This window comes from Sphaerodactylus townsendi, linkage group LG01 (assembly GCF_021028975.2).
Source record: "Sphaerodactylus townsendi isolate TG3544 linkage group LG01, MPM_Stown_v2.3, whole genome shotgun sequence".
NCBI classification, from domain to species: Eukaryota; Metazoa; Chordata; class Lepidosauria; order Squamata; family Sphaerodactylidae; genus Sphaerodactylus; species Sphaerodactylus townsendi.
In genome coordinates this window covers 177855735-177873339 of record NC_059425.1, presented here as the reverse complement: position 1 = coordinate 177873339, position 17605 = coordinate 177855735, and the positions used below count along the sequence as shown (strand labels likewise).

Genomic DNA, 17605 nt, shown 5'->3' with positions numbered 1-17605 from the left:
ATGACTTTGATAGACCAACGGTCTAATTTTGTAGAAGGCAGCATCGTGTGTTCATGTGTCTATCTCCACTTCCTGCTTAAATCTGTTGCCCATACCATTTTAAGCTGCCAAATCAGTATATATTCTTGTTGAGTACATGGCAATTACTTCAGGGTAATTGAAGAAGAATTTGGATTTCCACCCCGCCTTTCTCTCCTGCAAGGAGACTCAAAGCAGCTTACAAACTACTTTCCCTTCTTTCGCCACAACAGACACCTTGTGAGGTAGGTGGATCTGAGAGAGTTCTGAAGAATTGTGACTGGCCCAAGGTCACCCAGCAGGCTTCATGTGGAAGCGTGGGGAAACAAATCCAGTTCACCAGATAAGAGTCTGCCGCTCACGTGGACGAGTGGGGAATCAAACCCAGTTCTCCATCTGCTCTTAACCACTACACAATGCTGGTTAATTGATCAATACTATGCTGACCGCTTTAGATGAGTCCAGCTGATTTACCTATAAATGTCACATGTTTCTGTCAACATTTTCTACTCCATACAAAATTTTATAGACTTAATCATATCCCCCCCTCAGACGTCTCCTCTCCAAACTAAAGAGTCCCAAACGCTGCAGCCTCTCCTCATAAGGAAGGTGCTCCAATCCTTCAATCATCCTCGTTGCCCTTCTCTGCACTTTTTCTATCTCTTCGATATCCTTTTTGAAATGTGGTGACCAGAACTGAACACAGTACTCCAAGTGCGGTCGCACCACAGCTTTATATAAGGGCATGACAATCTTTGCAGTTTTATTATTAACTCCTTTCCTAATTATCCCCAGCATAGAGTTTGCCTTTTTCACAGCTGCCATGCATTGACATTAAGAACATAAGAACATAAGAACAAGCCAGCTGGATCAGACCAAAGTCCATCTAGTCCAGCTCTCTGCTACTCGCAGTGGCCCATCAGGTGCCTTTGGGAGCTCACATGTAGGATGTGAACGCAATGGCCTTCTGCGGCTGTTGCTCCCGATCACCTGGTCTGCTAAGGCATTTGCAATCTCAGATCAAGGAGGATCAAGATTGGTAGCCATAGATCGACTTCTCCTCCATAAATCTGTCCAAGCCCCTTTTAAAGCTATCCAGGTGAGTGGCCATCACCACCTCCTGTGGCAGCATATTCCAAACACCAATCACACGTTGCGTGAAGAAGTGTTTCCTTTTATTAGTCCTAATTCTTCCCCCCAGCATTTTCAATGAATGCCCCCTGGTTCTAGTATTGTGAGAAAGAGAGAAAAATGTCTCTCTGTCAACATTTTCTACCCCATGCATAATTTTATAGACTTCAATCATATCCCCCCTCAGACGTCTCCTCTCCAAACTCAAGAGTCCCAAACGCTGCAGCCTCTCCTCATAGGGAAGGTGCTCCAGTCCCTCAATCATCCTTGTTGCCCTTCTCTGCACTTTTTCTATCTCCTCAATATCCTTTTTGAGATGCGGCGACCAGAACTGGACACAGTACTCCAAGTGCGGTCGCACCACTGCTTTATATAAGGGCATGACAATCTTTGCAGTTTTATTATCAATTCCTTTTCTAATGATCCCCAGCATAGAGTTTGCCTTTTTTACAGCTGCCATGCATTGAGTTGACATTCCCATGGAACTATCAACTAAGACGCCCAAATCCCTTTCCTGGTCTGTGACTGATAGCACTGACCCTTGTAGTGTGTATGTGAAGTTTGGATTTTTTGCCCCTATGTGCATCACTTTGCATTTTGCTACATTGAACTGCATTTGCCATTTCTTAGCCCACTCACCTAATTTATCAAGGTCTACTTGGAGCTCTTCACAATCCTTTGTGGTTCTCACCACCCTACATAGGTGTTGTTTTCCTTTTTCTGTGTATGAAATATGAATAAATATGAGAGCTATCATGGCTTAACCCAAGCAACAGGATATGATTCCATTAAGTAAGACTTGCAACCAGTGAAGAAACCAACAGTGTTGGACTGGGCCACTTGGGATAAGCGCTCCTCGAGTCTAGTTCCATTTATGTTATGGAGTCCCACCAGAGTGTCCTGATCTATTGTTGGAGGTGTCTTGGCACATAGCATCTTTTGGGGCTTTTACGAGGTTCCGCTGAAATGCCAGCTAAAGCTCTTCCTTGAAAAGTAACATTTGGCCAAAGTGGTCTATACCTGGCCACATCCAGGTTAGATTACCATATTGATCTGTACATGGGCCTTTGAAAGTTCTCCAGAAACTTCAGCTGCTCCCAAATGTGATGGCTTGACTACTGCCAGGGGTTGGTCACATGGATTGCACCACCACCCCTATGTGGAAAAATCTTCACTGGCTGCTGGCTGTTTCCAGGCACAGTTCAAAGTCTCGGTTCTTAGGGCAAGGGGGGGTGGAGTTCTGCTATGGAGTCCATCTACAAAGATGCTGTTTTCTCCAGAGGAATTGATATTTGCAGTCCAGAGATCTGTACCGGGAGGGCATGGTGTTTTTGGTGAGTAAAAGGATGACCCATGTCCAGTTCTGTGCATGCTGGCATGGTGGATTCGGCTGGTTCCACATGGGTTGATGCAGAGGTGGGATCCAGCAGGTTCTCACCAGTTCCCGAGAGTGGGTTACTAATTATGTTTGTGTGCCAAGAGAGGGTTACTAATTGGGTCTGCTTTTCCATCTCCACGCCCTCGCCTCCCCGAGAGGCATACTGCCTTTGAACGTGAAGGTTCCATATAGCAATTGCGACTAATAATGTCACTCCCTGAACTGGGTGAATCCCTTCCAGGTACTGCAATTCATTGATTCTCAGCCTTTCGTACCTTTTATCTCACCAGTCTCTATCAAAGAACCTGTGTGTTTCACCATTGCTGTGTTCAGATTTGTGAGTTGGGGCATTTTCTATAATGTGATGATGACTTAGAAATGACCTGGTGCAAAATTTGGGGTGGGGGGCTGTGGTGGGGTGGCTGCCCATGGGGGGCATCCAACTCAGGTTTTGCCCAGGGTTGATGTTTGCCTAGGTACGCCTCTGCCCCCTTTGCTGAGGGGGGGCTGGCGAGGGAACCTGTTACTAAAATTTTTGGATCCCACCACTGGGTTGATGTGTCTTGATTTCACAGTGGCCACGGGCTGAGGTGGTTATGAAACCAGACCCAAATCTTAACATACACTAGTTCCCTTTGGGGGATTCTGTCTCACAGAATTCTAATAACTAGGTGACTAAGTAATCTACCATGGTGGGCAATCTCTGGCTCCCATGTTCTGGGCCCCTACTGCCTCTTGATGGACTTGTTAGAGCAAAAATGGGCGAGGGGTTGTTGTCATGCAACACTGTGATATCTCTTCCAATTATGTTCCAGGAAGTGATGTTAGACCACCATATGATTAGGTTTGCCCTAGAGGTGGAGTGCTCACGGGGACATGTGGGGTCACATGTTCCTGGGCGCACGCCAGCTGGTCACATGGGGGTGCCCCCACACCCCTCCCATCGGCCTGGCTCCACCAGGCTGCTCCTTCAGCCAGTGGAGCCTCTGCCAGCCGAAGGAGCAGCCTGGCTGGGCGGCCGCGGGGCGCCCCTCGCCCCTGCCTCGCCAGGCTGCTCCTTCGACTGGCAGAGCAGCCTGGTGGGGTGGGGCCAAGGGGTGCCTGGCAGCAGCCCAATCACATAACTGGGGCGTGGGGGTGGGGCACCCACAGCAGGTTTTGCCCCAGGTGGCATTCCCCCCCACCCACCTCTGGTTGAACACTCTTGGTTGTGAAATTCCTGGGGATTTGGGGAATGAAGCGTGAGAAAGGTCAAGTCTGGAGGAGTGAGGGAACCAGTGGGGTATAGTGACATAGATCAGTGATGGCAAACCTATGGCACGGGTGCCAGAGGTGGCACTCAGAGCCCTCTCTGTGGGCACGCACAAACAGAGTTCATCATGTGAAGGGGAAATCGCCGCCCCCCCACACACATCTAGGCTGGCCTGGGCCGCTGGGCTTGATTATTAGCATTAAACCTAAGACCTAATTTTGGGGAAGCAGTATAAGTAACCCTATTAAGCGCTGTTAAACCCCACTGATTTTCATGCAAAGAACTAAAACGCGATCTTTAGTTCTTTGGGAGTAAGCTCGGTTGCTGGCAATGTGGCTTGCTTCTGAGTAAACCCTCCTAGGGTCGTGATTCACCCATTGGAAGAGTTGCACAGTTGCTTCAAAGCAAAGCAACCGACTACCACCAAGCTTACTCCTAAGTAACGCATGCCTCAGAGCCAAACATTTTTTCTAAACTAAAACCTCAGTATTCAGGTTAAATTGCTGTGTTGGCACTTTGCGATAAATAAGTGGGTTTTGGGTTGTAATTTGGGCACTCGGTCTCAAAAAAGTCCACCATCACTGACATAGATCCATCCTACAAGCTGGGGAAACTGATCTTTGTTGTCCGAAGATCAGTTGTAGTTCTGAGAGATCTCCAGGCACCATCTGGTGGTTGGCAACTCTACGTGTGATACCAATGTCTACAGCAGGGGTGTCCAACTCTGGCGTTTCAGATGTTCATGGTCTACAATTCCCAATTGGCCATGCCAGCAGGGGCTGATGGGAATTGTAGTCCACGAACATCTGAAGCGCCAGAGTTGGACACCTCTGGTCTGCAGCCTTTACCCTCCCTCAGTGGTCCTACTAATGAACTGAATTCTTCTTTCCTCATAGCCGATCCACTTATTGGCTTTATTGTAGTCAGAGTTTGATTTTGAGTGGAAAGCAGAATTGGAAGCATACAAAGGATCCAGAAGATACTAAAGAGAGCATGAAGAAGAACACAGAGACACAACGCAGAAGCTGTTACTAGCAGAGCTGCACAGACATTTATTGAATACAAACAATGGCAAACACAGCCGGCTCTGTGAGACTGAAGCGTCCTGAGCTAAATCCAAAGTTTGTGGGCTGTTGCTTTAAAAATGTTTTCAGCTGTCCCTGCCACACTACCAGAACCTCAATTCCCACTTATTTTACGTCAGTATTTAAAGAAATAACACCCACCCCATCCCCGTTCTCTGCTTGTTACCAATGTTGGCTCACTTTGGCTCTGCCACACTGGAAGCAACAGAAACCATGCCGGAACCTGTGGGGACCCCCTATTTGTATTCACCAGTGGAGACCACCTGTTTATATTCACTGGCTCCAGCATGTTCCGCTTCCAACAGGCCACATTCTTAGGACGTAATGTCAAATGTTTCAAAGTCGCCAAGGGCAAGGAGGGCTCGAAGGGGGCAGGAATATGGGGAAGAACAGGTGAGATGGCTATTTCCAAGCTGCCACTGCTCTAGATGAGGCCAGATCTCCCCTACTACAGGAGCCGTAAGCAAATTAAAAAGGAAAATGCTAAGATAGTCATCTTAGCTAAATAGCGCTAAATAGAGATGAGAAAGAGAGAGAGAGAGAAAGAAAAAAGCGACTGCAAGAGAAAGAACAATCAACCTTCTTCTGAAATCTTGCCAAGAGGATCCCTGGCAATGCCTATGGAAAATAATTAGCACTGTACATCTGAAACATAGACTGATCTGCAGCATAAATTAAAAATTCAGGAACAGAACTAGGAGCACAGAATGCAATTTGCAGAGAAACTCAGTATGTGAATATGCAGTACACGTGCATAGACATAGACCTATATGCACATATATACACATTCACATATATTTGTTACCAAAGAGAAGTATCCAAAGAGATAGAAGGGTGTGGATCAAGGAAGTATAGAGGTTGTAGATGCTGGGTGAAGTGTCATTGGTTGGATAGGGTCAGGTGGTGCACAGTGAAATAAGAAGAGTAGAAATTTAGAGTGCACCCATTCCAGTGACCTCAGACGTCAGCCTAGAATAGAGGAAGGTAAAAAGAAATTGAAGGAAAAGTGCTTTAGGTATCATCCACTATCCATGAGATGACATATTTACTACAGATCCCACATTAACAAAAAAAACCGTGCATCATAAACTTTGCCGATCATGCTAATCTGCAATCATGAGTCGTAGAGTTTCGAACTAGGATCTCAGCAACTCAGGTTCGAATCTCTACTCTGCCACGGAAGCTAGCTGGGTGACCCTGGGCCAGTCACATACTCTCAGCCTGGCCTACCTCACAGGGTCATTGTGAGGATAAAACGAAGAGGAGAATGATGTCAGCCTCTTTGGGTCCCATTTGGGAGAAAGGCAGGGTATAAATATAGTAAATAAAATAAATTAATACATGTGGCGTTTCGGGAAAAGTGGCCGAATTTTTTAAACAAACAACCTTATTGTAAAGTACTGCAATTAGCAATTTTGAAGGAAAAAAGGGCTGTCGTTTAGTCTTGACTGTCATAGTACCTTTTCTAACAAGAATGTTCATTTTTTCATGCTAGGAAGCCCCAGAATTCAAATGATAGAGACAGATGTTTCGTTGCTTAGGAAAAGGTGGTCTGGAACTACTTTGGCTTTGATGGAATCACTGGGTCCACCTACTTCTCCTAATTTGAATCCTTACTCCCCACATCACCGATTGCTGGGGATGTCCAACTTTCATGGGTTCTCGTCCACATGGTCCATCAAAGGAAACCAGATATGCTAGGCTACCCAGGAGATGCAGGTCATTGGCGGCCAATAGTTTTCCAAGAGTGCCAAAGTCCAAGAGGAACTGGCTCGTGATGATTAGTTTGACCCTGAGATGTTCCCCTCGGAGGGCGCTCGCTCCTTTTACTTCAAAAGCTGGTCATGGAAGTGAAGCTAGAGGAGCATCAATGTGGCCTTTGTTAGCACAGCTCACCTGGCATTGATGAGGTACTGGGCAAGGCTGATGTTTGCTGGGGTTCCTGTGATGGTAATTTGGCGTTCCGATGAACCTTCTGTGGCATTGGCAATTTTGATCTGTGCTCCAGACATCTGTCTAATTTCATTGATTTTGGTCCCTTGGCGTCCGATTATGCAACCTATTAGCTAGAAAAAAGCATTGGAGTGTTTCTTAAATCGGCCCCTCGAGTATTACAGTTACCATTTCAGAGATTGCTAGACACCTCAGAGCACGTTCCTTTTTATTCTAATACTCAGGGGAACTATGTTCCATCTCTGCCCCATGCACTCATCTAGATGTTTATTTTGTATTTATTTTAGATTTTAGATTTATATCCCACCCTCCCCCAGGGGTCAGGGCAGGTAACCATAAGTCAAATATACATTTAAAAACAGAAAAAAATAAATAAAACAGATTTAAATCCATAACACACAAATAATAAGATGGCACCCTATTGCTCCAAGCAAAGATGACTCTTGAAAATAACAGACCCTTGGCAAAATAAATTGGAATATGAGGGTCTCAGACTGCTCTCTCAGGCAGTTTCCCTATCACAATGAAAGCTTTGCACCCTGAGGTAACTGTTCACTTTCTAAACTGTGTTGTGTAGTCTGTCATGGACACCAAGCATTGAGGGATGAAAAAATATATGGCTTTGTCTCTTCGGGCATTTCCCCACTCTCCACGATCTCCCCCCCCCCCCATGCCACGCACTGCTCTCAGCGCGCGGCATCTCTGGTGTGCGCCCGGGCGTCCCCATCATCAAAAGGCGCCATTTACAAGAGTGCCAGGGATGCTGCGCGCTGAGGGGGCACGACAGCGGCAGCATCAGGGCGGCTGCGCTGTCGCCGCCCCTGTCATGGGGAGTGCCGGAGGACCCCGCGCTACTTGAGGAGAGCAGCATGGGGCTTAAGGTAAGTGGGGAAAGGCCCTTCAAATGTTTAGGGGTTCTTTAGGGTCTCCCCCCACTAGGACTTTGCTGGGTTTACTTGGCCAAGAGCTGTGAGGCACCAAAGTGAGGTAATTTCCATTTTGCCATCTCACAGGGATCGCCCAATTGTCAAACTAGCCAAGGAATGGGCAAGCAGATCTGTGCCCCATTGTTCACATTCTATGAGGCAAAGCACTGAATGAGGCAAGGGGGCAGGCTTGGATTGTGGGCCATAAATAGTAAATATGAGAAGATTGTGGATTCTTTATGCTCCATCGTGCCTTGGCTCTTCTCACGTAATCTACTATAATCAAAAGGGGATCCTCAATAATTTAAACAACTGCCATGAATGGACCAAGCTTCTTACATGCAAAACCCCACTAAGTATGTACAACAAACAGAAACAGGCCAAGTCTTATGAAGCATGAAACACACTTTAAGGAAAAGACACTGCCAAACTTTTCAGACACAAAGGACTTGCTAAAAAATATAGGCAAGTCCAAAGTACAGAAGGGTTATGGTTATTCTTAACCATAAGATATTAAGAAAAGGGCTCTAGTTAACAGCTGGATACCACTTTTTTATCCTGGGGTAAGAATTTAAATTGATCAGATAACCCTTTCTCCATTTTCTGAGTGTCAATCTTCTAGATTGTGCCTCACTGAATCTTAAACAGGCAGGGTGAAGTGAAGATCTTAACCATCAGTTTGGTCCACTGGACTGTGTGCCACGCTGGGACTTAGGAGACTTGGGTCAAAAATCCCTGCTCAGCCACGAAGAAGCTCACCAGGTGATACTTCCCTCTACTCATAGCCTGCCAGCCCTAAAATAAATTCGTTGAGCACCAGTTCATTTCTAAACAAATACAAGGTCTCGATTCATACATTTTTTACCCTACCCAGGGGTCTGCAACCTGCAGCTCTCCATATGTTCATGGACTACAAATCCCATCAGCCCCTGCCAGCATGGCCAATTGGGAATTGTAGTCCATGAACATCTGGAGAGCCGCAGGTTGCAGACCCTTGTTCTAGGACAGTGATGGCGAACCTATGGCATGGGTGCCAGAGGTGGCACTCAGAACCCTCTCTGTGGGCACGCACAGAGTTCGTCATGTGAAGGGGAAATCGCCGCCCCCCCCCCCCCCACACATCTAGGCTGGCCTGGGCCGCTGGGCTTGATTATTAGCATTAAACCTAAGACCTAGTTTTGGGGAAGCAGTGTAGGTAACCCTGTTAAGTGCTGTTAAACCCCACTGATTTTCATGCAAAGAACTAAAGCGCGATCCTTTACCTGGGAGTAAGCTTGGTTGCTGGCAATGGGGCTTGCTTCTAAGTAAACCCTCCTAGGGTCGTGATTCACCCATTGGAAGAGTTGCACAGTTGCTTCAAAGCAAAGCCACCGACTACCACCAAGCTTACTCCTAAGTAACGCATGCCTCAGAGCCAACCATTTTTTATAAACTAAAACCTCAGTATTCAGGTTAAATTGCCGTGTTGGCACTTTGCGATAAACAAGTGGGTTTGGGGTTGCAATTTGGGCACTCGGTCTCGAAAAGGTTCCCCATCACTGTTCTAGGATCAGGGGACTTCAAGGGCTGCCTAGTCTTGTAAGAGCCCGCATGTCAATTAAGGTCAGTATCAGAGGCCTTGCTGTGGGTCTCCTCGCTTCACCTCAGCAGGCAGATGTTGGCAAAGCCTTTTCTATGGCAGTGCCTCAGCGATGCGATGCTTGCGGCCTAGTCTGAGCGAAAAAAAAAGTGGAGGGCTGCGCCAAGCAAAAGGAAAAGCAAAAAACAATGGTGCTTGAGAGAATTTATTTATTGTCTATACACTCCAATAGACAATACATTACCTCAAGACACCCCAAATAAACAATGAATACATTCCTTCAAGCACCATTGTTTTACTGCCCAGTTTGCCAAGCTGCGGGCCCTTCTTGAAGTCTGCCCCGGTGTCTGGTTAATTTGTCATCCTTGACAGTTTCAAGCTCCTGATGTTCTCGGTGTTTCTTTTATTCTTTCAAATGCTGTGTTTATATTGTTTTTGGACCCGCTGTTTTATTTTGCTGCTCCTTTTGCGATTGATACTACTTTTGTTCTAGCTTTTGACATTTCCTGCAATGTTGAAAGCTTCCTTGAGTGTTTGCAACTGAAAGGCGGCCGCTAAATATTTCAAACAAAGACAGCTGTGAATCACCACGGGCTGCAGTTGCCGCTCGAGGTGGGTAGGTGAAGCTAAGCTGGCTGTTTCTGCCCAAGTAAGGGCGGAAGCAGAGCCCTGGCCATGTTAAGCCAGGGCAGACGTCACTGGAAGTGGGAAGGCTGGCCCGAGCCTTTAAAGGACCAAGCCCTCCTTTGTGCCGGCCATGTGCTTCGGCCGGCTGACCATTTGCCTGCCCGCCTCTCCCCATCTTTACAAGTTTGTTAATGCTTGTTATCTCTGTCATAGCCATGAATGGTTTGACGCATGGGTATTGATCTGGAAGGGCCAGGGGAAGGGGAGCTAGGGAGCTATCTCTTCCCCTTGGGAGTAGCCGACGGCGGCAAGAGGCAACCGCCCTGCCGATCAGGGCAGATGGGGAATACCTCTCGCCAGGAGCGTCTGCCCGGCAGAGCCCCACGGTGGAGCAAAGCTCCAGTATGGGGCATCCCCCCGCAGGAGCTTCGCCATGATGCAGATATGACCAGATCGAGACCCTTGCTACGCCTCACGCTTCTGCTTGATTAATAAAATGGCTATGACCAATTGGCTTAAACCAGCAAAAGGAGTGGTGGGGTTATTGGGAGAGGGCTTCGGACAGGAGGTTCCCACCCTCGGACGGCAAACAAATAGAAGACCAGAGAGGAGGAGAGACCGGGTATTCAATGAGGAATCAGAAGAGCAAGAAGCTGAATTGTTGGTAAAGGAGTTTCTAGGAAGCCTAGGGCACTGCACTATTCTAAAGAAAGAGGTCAAATTAGACCAAACGTCGGAAGTAACAGAAAAAAGAATAGTCAAAGATAATGTCAAGGATCAAGTTTCAGTAATTTTATCTCTGTTCAGACTGATGTGTTTGGGATACAATTTCCAGCTTGGGGTTTATACTACAGGGTCCTATATAATGGCTCATGCATTTTCATATTCGTGCAAGTCTGTTAATTAAGATGATCTGAAGCACTGATTTGTCCACACACAGAAACAGAAAATGATGGCCTGGAATTGTTTCAAAGGGTGAGTACAAACAAAACAGGGGATTAAAAATGTTTCAGAAATGTTTCAGGAGATTTTTGCAGAAAAGGCCTCTTAAATCGTGGCATCTTAAATCGTGTGCTGGGATTTTGTCAGTTTAGGAAAGAAACTGGTTATCTAAATAGGGTTGCCAACTCTGCTTTAGGAAAGTCCTGGAGATCTGGGGCAATGTCTGGGGAAGCTGAGGTTTAGGGAGGGGAGGGAACTCAGCAGGATGTGATGTCACTTGAGAACTTCTGTTTCTCTAGGAATCTATAGTATACCGAACAGTCCACCCTCTGAAGCTTTCATTTCCTCTAGGGAACTCTGTACAGTGCAGTCCAGAGTTGCGGCAGGTGGGGACGGTGCTGATTAAGGGTTTTCCCATAAAGCTCCCAAAAGCTTTTTTTTTAAAGACCACTCCAATTCCCTCATAGGGGAGAATAGAGACATGCCGTGAAAATTGCAGCATATCTCTGCTGGCAGTTCCATCAGCATATGGGTGGTGGTGGTGGTGAGAGGGGCTTGGAGCCCAACTAAGGTTGGCCTCACCTGCTGGAGCACCCGCAGAATGCCCCTGGAACTCTGGTGTAGCTGGAGGCGGCGGTGTGCAAGTCCCGGTGTGTGGCCAGGTGTCATGGCCGGGCTAGTGGGGCACTGCAGTGGCTGGGGGCCAGCAGATTTGTCACTCCACCAGCATAAGTGCCCTGGAGAGGCCATTTGCACCAGCAGAAGCCCACACCGCATCCAGAGGGGCATTCCCCCTGCCTCCCGGATTGCACTGCCCATCTTCAGATATTTTGTAATGCCAACAGAACCTCAAAGAGGAAGGAGGTTTCCTTGCTTTCCTTTCTCATTGCAATCTTCTGTGGCAGTTGTCTTCCCCAGGAACAATGTGCATTTGTGAAAGAGCAGAGTGTGAGACTGCAGTGAGAGGGAGGAATTAACAGAAGATGCCTCCTGAATCTTCCGCTTAGGCCCCTTCCACACAGCACTTGGGAGAGCAGGTTGCAGGGTTACCCGCTCTCCTGTTTTCCCATTTGCATGCCTCCGTGCAGGCAGTGAAAGGAACCCATGGAAGCAATGCGGGCTGCCGTTGTGCCTTCACACAGAGATGCGCCTTAAAAAAAACCCCTCACCTCCCATGCTGTGTAGCTGCGTGAGAAGGACCTTTAAGCCTGCTTCCCGAGACAGCCCTTTGCTTAGGAGAGGCTGCAATCCACGCTAAAACTAAAGACAGGAAGTGCCCCTTAGTGTCCCGGGGAGAGGGGAGGAGGGAGGATCTGGGGCGGACTCGGTTCTGTGCAAAGTTTCCTCCCAACACAGGTTTTATACCTTGGTTGTTAGCCCACGTTTATTGGCCTGTGTAGAAGGGGCCTTAGAGTGGCTGGATAAGAAGCTCAATTTCCCACAGTTGCAGAATAATGAGCCAAACAGCAGGATGCTTTCTTTGTGATGGATTTGGGGGTGGGGGTGGTTGAAGCCTATATAACAGAGGGCCTGAGTCCCACCCTTTCCTATTTTTGACCATTGATGAGGGAGACTGGTACACAGTACAGCTTAGGTGAGCACCTTGGGGCATCAATTGGTGGGAGAAGTGTTAACCCTCAGATCAGACCTGGGGTCTTGGGTGCCTTTGTGGACCAGGGACAGGAAGTTCTTGAGGGGTTTCATTACCCTTGACCCACGGACCCTGCAGCTGTGGGGACAGGAAGTGGCACACTTGAGCTACATCACAAAGACTTGGCAAGGAGGGGTCTGAGCTTTATGTATGTGATGGCTCATTGTTTGAAGCTAAAGTGGCCTCACACATAAATTCAGGGTTGTGCAATGAAGAAGAGACCCAATGTCCCAGGCTGCATCAAAGTTTAGAATAGGGTTTGGCCTGCAGGGCTGCAGATTCCCTTTGATCAATGTAAATAAATAAAAAAGACCAACTAGGCACATTTTATTACCCAACTGCAGTGTCAGCTCTTCTTATTTGGCATCTATAGGCAAATCACTCTCCTTTCTTCTGCCAATGGAAATGCTCTTCCTTCAGCTGAACCAGACTCGCATCTAGGCTTGGAGATTCGTGTGCAACAAATTCAGCCCAAATCTGAGCATATTCGGGCAAAAATTGGCCGAATATGTCCTGCCTGAATATGATCGAATCCGAATGCAAGGTATTTGGGCTTTTTTTGGGGGGGGGTTGGTGTTTTTTTGCATTTCGGCCTGCAGGGGGTGCATTTTTAAAGCCCAGCTGGCTCTGTGCTGGAGATTTGGGGCGGCCTCTGGGGGTTGTTCTGGGTAGGAGCTTCTGATGTGACTCTTCTGAAAGGAACCAGCCAACTTTGCTAAAGTTTGCTTGGGAGGGGCAAATGCTGTGGATATCAGGTTCACCTTCAACTGGGTGCCCACAGCATTTGCCCCTCCCAAGCAAACTTTAGCAAAGTTGGCTGGTTAGTTCCCATTGGTAACAATGGGAAATGGGGCACCCCCTTTGGGGGTCCATAACGTTGCCCCCGTAAACCAAACTTCACCAAACTTGGGTGGTATCATCAGGACAGTCTCCAGATGATACCGTGAAAGTTAGGTGCTGCTAGCTTTAAAATGCACCCCTGCAGGCCAAAACGCAAAAACCCCCCAAAAAACCCCCAAAAATCAGACGGACTCGAATTTTTTTAGGTATACCCAAATATTCGGGCATATCCAAATATGTTATTTGTCTTATTTGCGCATACAGATAATTGTATGCCTGAATAAATCCAAATCCGAATTTTTCTACATTTCTAGGGTATTGACCAAGCCTACTAGATCGATTTTGTGAATAGATTACTTTACCAACAACCTGGCTGTTTCTGATAACTCAGTTATGCAAGTTTGCCCCACCAGGACCCAGAAAACAAACCAGAAGACCAAGATTACTTGGGGAGATTTTTCTTATCTCTGGGGGGATTCCCACTGCTTTGAGATGGGACATCAGACAGACCAAACAGTAATGGCCTTTTCATTGAAAAAAAATATCAACATCACTAAGGGACACTTCCTGACCTCAAAGATGCATTACTTTTTATCCTTTATGGAGAAACTCACATGGAACCTGTTCTAATTCTGAATAATCATTCTTTGGACTTCTGTGCACCTGTTCCCAGGCTAATTAATGCTAATTAATTTGGAGGCAGCATCAAAAACATCAAAATCCTCAATTCAGCAGTTTCAGTGTATTCATGCCTATAACTTACACAGTGTGTGAAGGCACAGTGCACTAATTCACCATACTAGGATTGTTTTCATTTACTCAAAAACACACATGAAAATAGGGGACTTCTGACACATTCAAACTGAACTGATGGTTTGAGACTCAGCTGTAGAATGTAAAAAAATGACAACCCAATATAAAAGAACAAGGAGGATCAAGGGAGTTACTGGAGAAGATAGGCTTGTTTCGAATAGGACAGAAAAAGGAAATGAAAACGCTTAAGGTGACCTGAATGTGGGAGAGGGAGAGTGTATTTGTAAGGCATGGTAGCATGGTAGAAGAGATAAGCTTTGCCCTTCCTGCACCTGCAGATAATCTCTTGAAATATCCCCCCACCCCCGCCAAAATGTGGTTTTCCTCCAGCTAGATTTTATTCCAGGGAAGAATAAATACACATGGGAAGGTTTAAACTAGCAAAAAAAAGTCACTGGGTTTGTATTCCCATGGGCAGTTTCCTTGCATCGCTGCCCACGGGAATACAAATGCTTTATTGAAAATACTGCTGTTCTTCTATTTTGTCACGGATAGCCAAGACACTCGAAAACAGTGTAAACAAGACAAAAAAGACAAACGAAAAACCTCCAAAGCAAAACGGGTTTTCTAAATTTAGTTGGATGCACGTGCAAAGTGTTCCCACCCACTGTGCCTATACTTGCTCCTCTTCCTTTTCTCAAAGGCTCTGTCCTGCAGAAGGCTTCCTTCTAACTTGCTTTAGAAGGATAGACTTATAAGGTTTGAGTTTCCGATTGAGGAATGTGGAAATAACATGAATCCCACCCCTCATCAAGAAACAGCCTGATTTCTAGTCGTGATACAAGGCATGCCTCATAACACTGAAATGAGAAACAGACCTTTTCCATTGTTTCCTTCTGCTTCCCTTGCAAAATAAGGCATGACTTCCTCCCCGCCCCCGCTGATCATTTGTGATGGAGTTGTGTTTTTTTAATCTCTTTCAGGTCAGTTCACAACAAACCACATGGGTTAAATCATCACACAACCCAAAGGCAGGGATCAGGACAGGAAAGGACAAGAGAAGCAACTCTGTTCCCATCCCATAATGCCTCTTGGCGAGCTGCTGAGGAAGGAGCTACCAGGTTGTTACCTGAACTCACACTGGTGCTTCAGATGTGCATGGACTACAATCCCCATCAGCCCCTGCCAGGAGTGGCCAACCTGTGGTGCTTCAGATGTGCATGGACTATAATTCCCATCAGCCCCTGCCAGGAGTGGCCAACCTATGGTGCTTCAGATGTGCATGGACTACAATTCCCATCAGCCGCTGCCAGGTGTGCAGATGCTGATGGGAACTTATGGTGCAAGGGTGGCCAACCTATGGTGCTTCTTTGGCTATGTGGCCAGTTAATTCCTCCAGCAGCTGGGCTGTGGAATCGGTTTGCTCTAGGGGACAGCACTCATGTTGCCCAGATGCTTGGATCACCCCCCATGCTGCGCCATCTTGTTCTTCCTATGCTTTCTGTTAATGCTTTCTTTGGCTATGGCTCAGCATATTCCAGGTGTGGACAACGGCATCGCAGATGCCCTCTCCAGGTTTCAGATGGAGAGGTTTCGTCAACTGGCTTTTTCAGCATCCTTGGCTCCAGGACCCTTTCCACAGGAGCCATTCTCGAAGGAGCTGATGGGAATTGTAGTCCAATTGGCCATGCTTGCAGGAGCTGATGGGAATTGTAGTCCATGCACATCTGGAGCACCATAGGTTGTCCACCCCTAGAGAGATAGATTGGTGGGGTCATTCTCTAGACTTGTTAGCAAGGCAGATTTCAAAACCACTACATTTGCAAATGCAACCCCCATCCCACCCCCATGATCCCAATCTTCTGTTTCACACCTCACAGCTGAGTACTCATACTTCGCCCAAAGACCTTGAAACAACATGTCTAGAGTAACTAACCGGCTTCTCTCAAGCTGCCTCGCCTGAATGACCTTTGAAGACCAACAAGTCTATAAGATGGTAACGGAGATCATTGAGATGGGATACTCACATCATTGGGAATGGTGAGTTCATGAGTACTGGCCGGGGGACTGGCATCCAGACCTGGGCATATGCAAGGGAAAATGGTTATCGCTCAAAGAGAAAGCACTTCGCGCTGTCTGGTTTTTCACCAAAATAGCAGACCTTGTGAATGTCTCAGATTGCACCAGGGCCAGAGGGGAAAGGAAGGAACACACTTTGGTCAAATAGCCAGGAAAGCACGTCCTAACACTAATACCTTAGTCAGCACTTCGGACTCCCAAACTAATAATGCTTCAGTAAGCACTTATCTTGTCCGTTGGTTTAAAGTTTATAATCTAAATGCCAATAAAAAGATGAACTTTTAACTCTGTCCACCTGTTTCTGTAACCTCACCTCTTGCCTATTTGTGTGTGTGTGTGTGTGAGAGAGAAACAGAGAGAGAGAGAGAGAGAGAGAGAGAGAGAGAGAGAGGTGTGGGTGTGAGAGAGAGGTGGGGAATAGAACCATCCCTGCTCTGTGTTGTTGTTAATCAGTGGTGCTGCATATACTGACCAAACACCTAGAACCCTTGGGAAGCTTGGGGGTCTAACATGTTTAAGTCATGAACAATTGCATCAACATCCATTTGGTAGAAGGGCAGGCTACATCTACAAAAGTGAGGGTTGAACTAGAGTTGCCAACTGTGGGTTGGAAAATCCCTGGAGATTTGGAAGGTGGAGCCTGTGGAAAGCAAAGCTTGGGGACCTGGGTGGGGTCTAATGCTATAGAGCATAGGTGTCAGACTTGTGGCCCTCCAGATGTTATGGACTACAGTTCCAGAACATCTGGAGGGCCACAAGTCTGACACCTATGCTATAGAGTCCACCCTCCAAAGCAGACATTTCCTCCAAGGAAACTGATCTATGTAGTCTGGAAGTCAGCTATAATTCTGGGAGGTCTCCAGGCCTCACCTGGGGGTTGGCAACGGTAACCTCACCACACGACATTCTGCGTCTCCACTTGACAATTGTGTGGGTGCTGCCCCAAATGGAAAGTTGACATCCCCAATTACTTGCTACATATTACACAGATGCCAACTGCAAGCAGGAACGTGTCCTCACACCGCATCTGGTGTGAGAACAGAGCACTAGGAAAGAGTACCCTTCACTGAGGTGAGTCCAGAACCATCCATGGTACAACCTGAGGGAAAAATGGAAAGCGGCAAGGTGGGCGCAGAGCCTCCTGGGATGGCTTGGAGCAAGAAACAGGCTCTCTTGTTTCAAATTTGGTCAGGAAACAAGTTAACAACAAGCACAACCGAGAGCAGCACAAAAACTTTAGCCTGAGGGAAATGTTCAGCACCACAGAGCAGACAGTTAAGGCAAGCATGAAGAAAGGAGGGCTGGCAAATAGACCATGGCTTTCAGTGTCATCCTTAGCAGAGTTACACCCTTCCAAGCTTGCTGACAAATGGAGTTAGATGGGTGTAACT

At 47.0% G+C, this 17605-nt stretch overlaps 1 protein-coding gene across 24 annotated transcripts in view; it reads right to left on the bottom strand.

Moving 5' to 3' along the window:
- Positions 1–4805: 4805 nt before the first annotated feature.
- Positions 4806–17605, bottom strand: part of PCBP3 (poly(rC) binding protein 3) — a 94930-nt gene continuing 82130 nt past the window's right edge. For 18 of the 24 annotated variants that reach the window (XM_048500542.1, XM_048500557.1, XM_048500605.1 and 15 more), the window contains 3 exons: positions 16163–16215; positions 6761–6930; positions 4806–5833 (listed from right to left, as the gene is read on the bottom strand). In XM_048500542.1, the coding sequence (XP_048356499.1) occupies positions 5797–5833; positions 6761–6930; positions 16163–16215 (260 nt within the window). In that variant the 3' untranslated portion in view covers positions 4806–5796. Of the gene's footprint in view, positions 5834–6760; positions 6931–16162; positions 16216–17605 lie in introns of those variants that run through there. The other 6 variants (XM_048500701.1, XM_048500736.1, XM_048500709.1 and 3 more) reach the window with 3 other exon arrangements.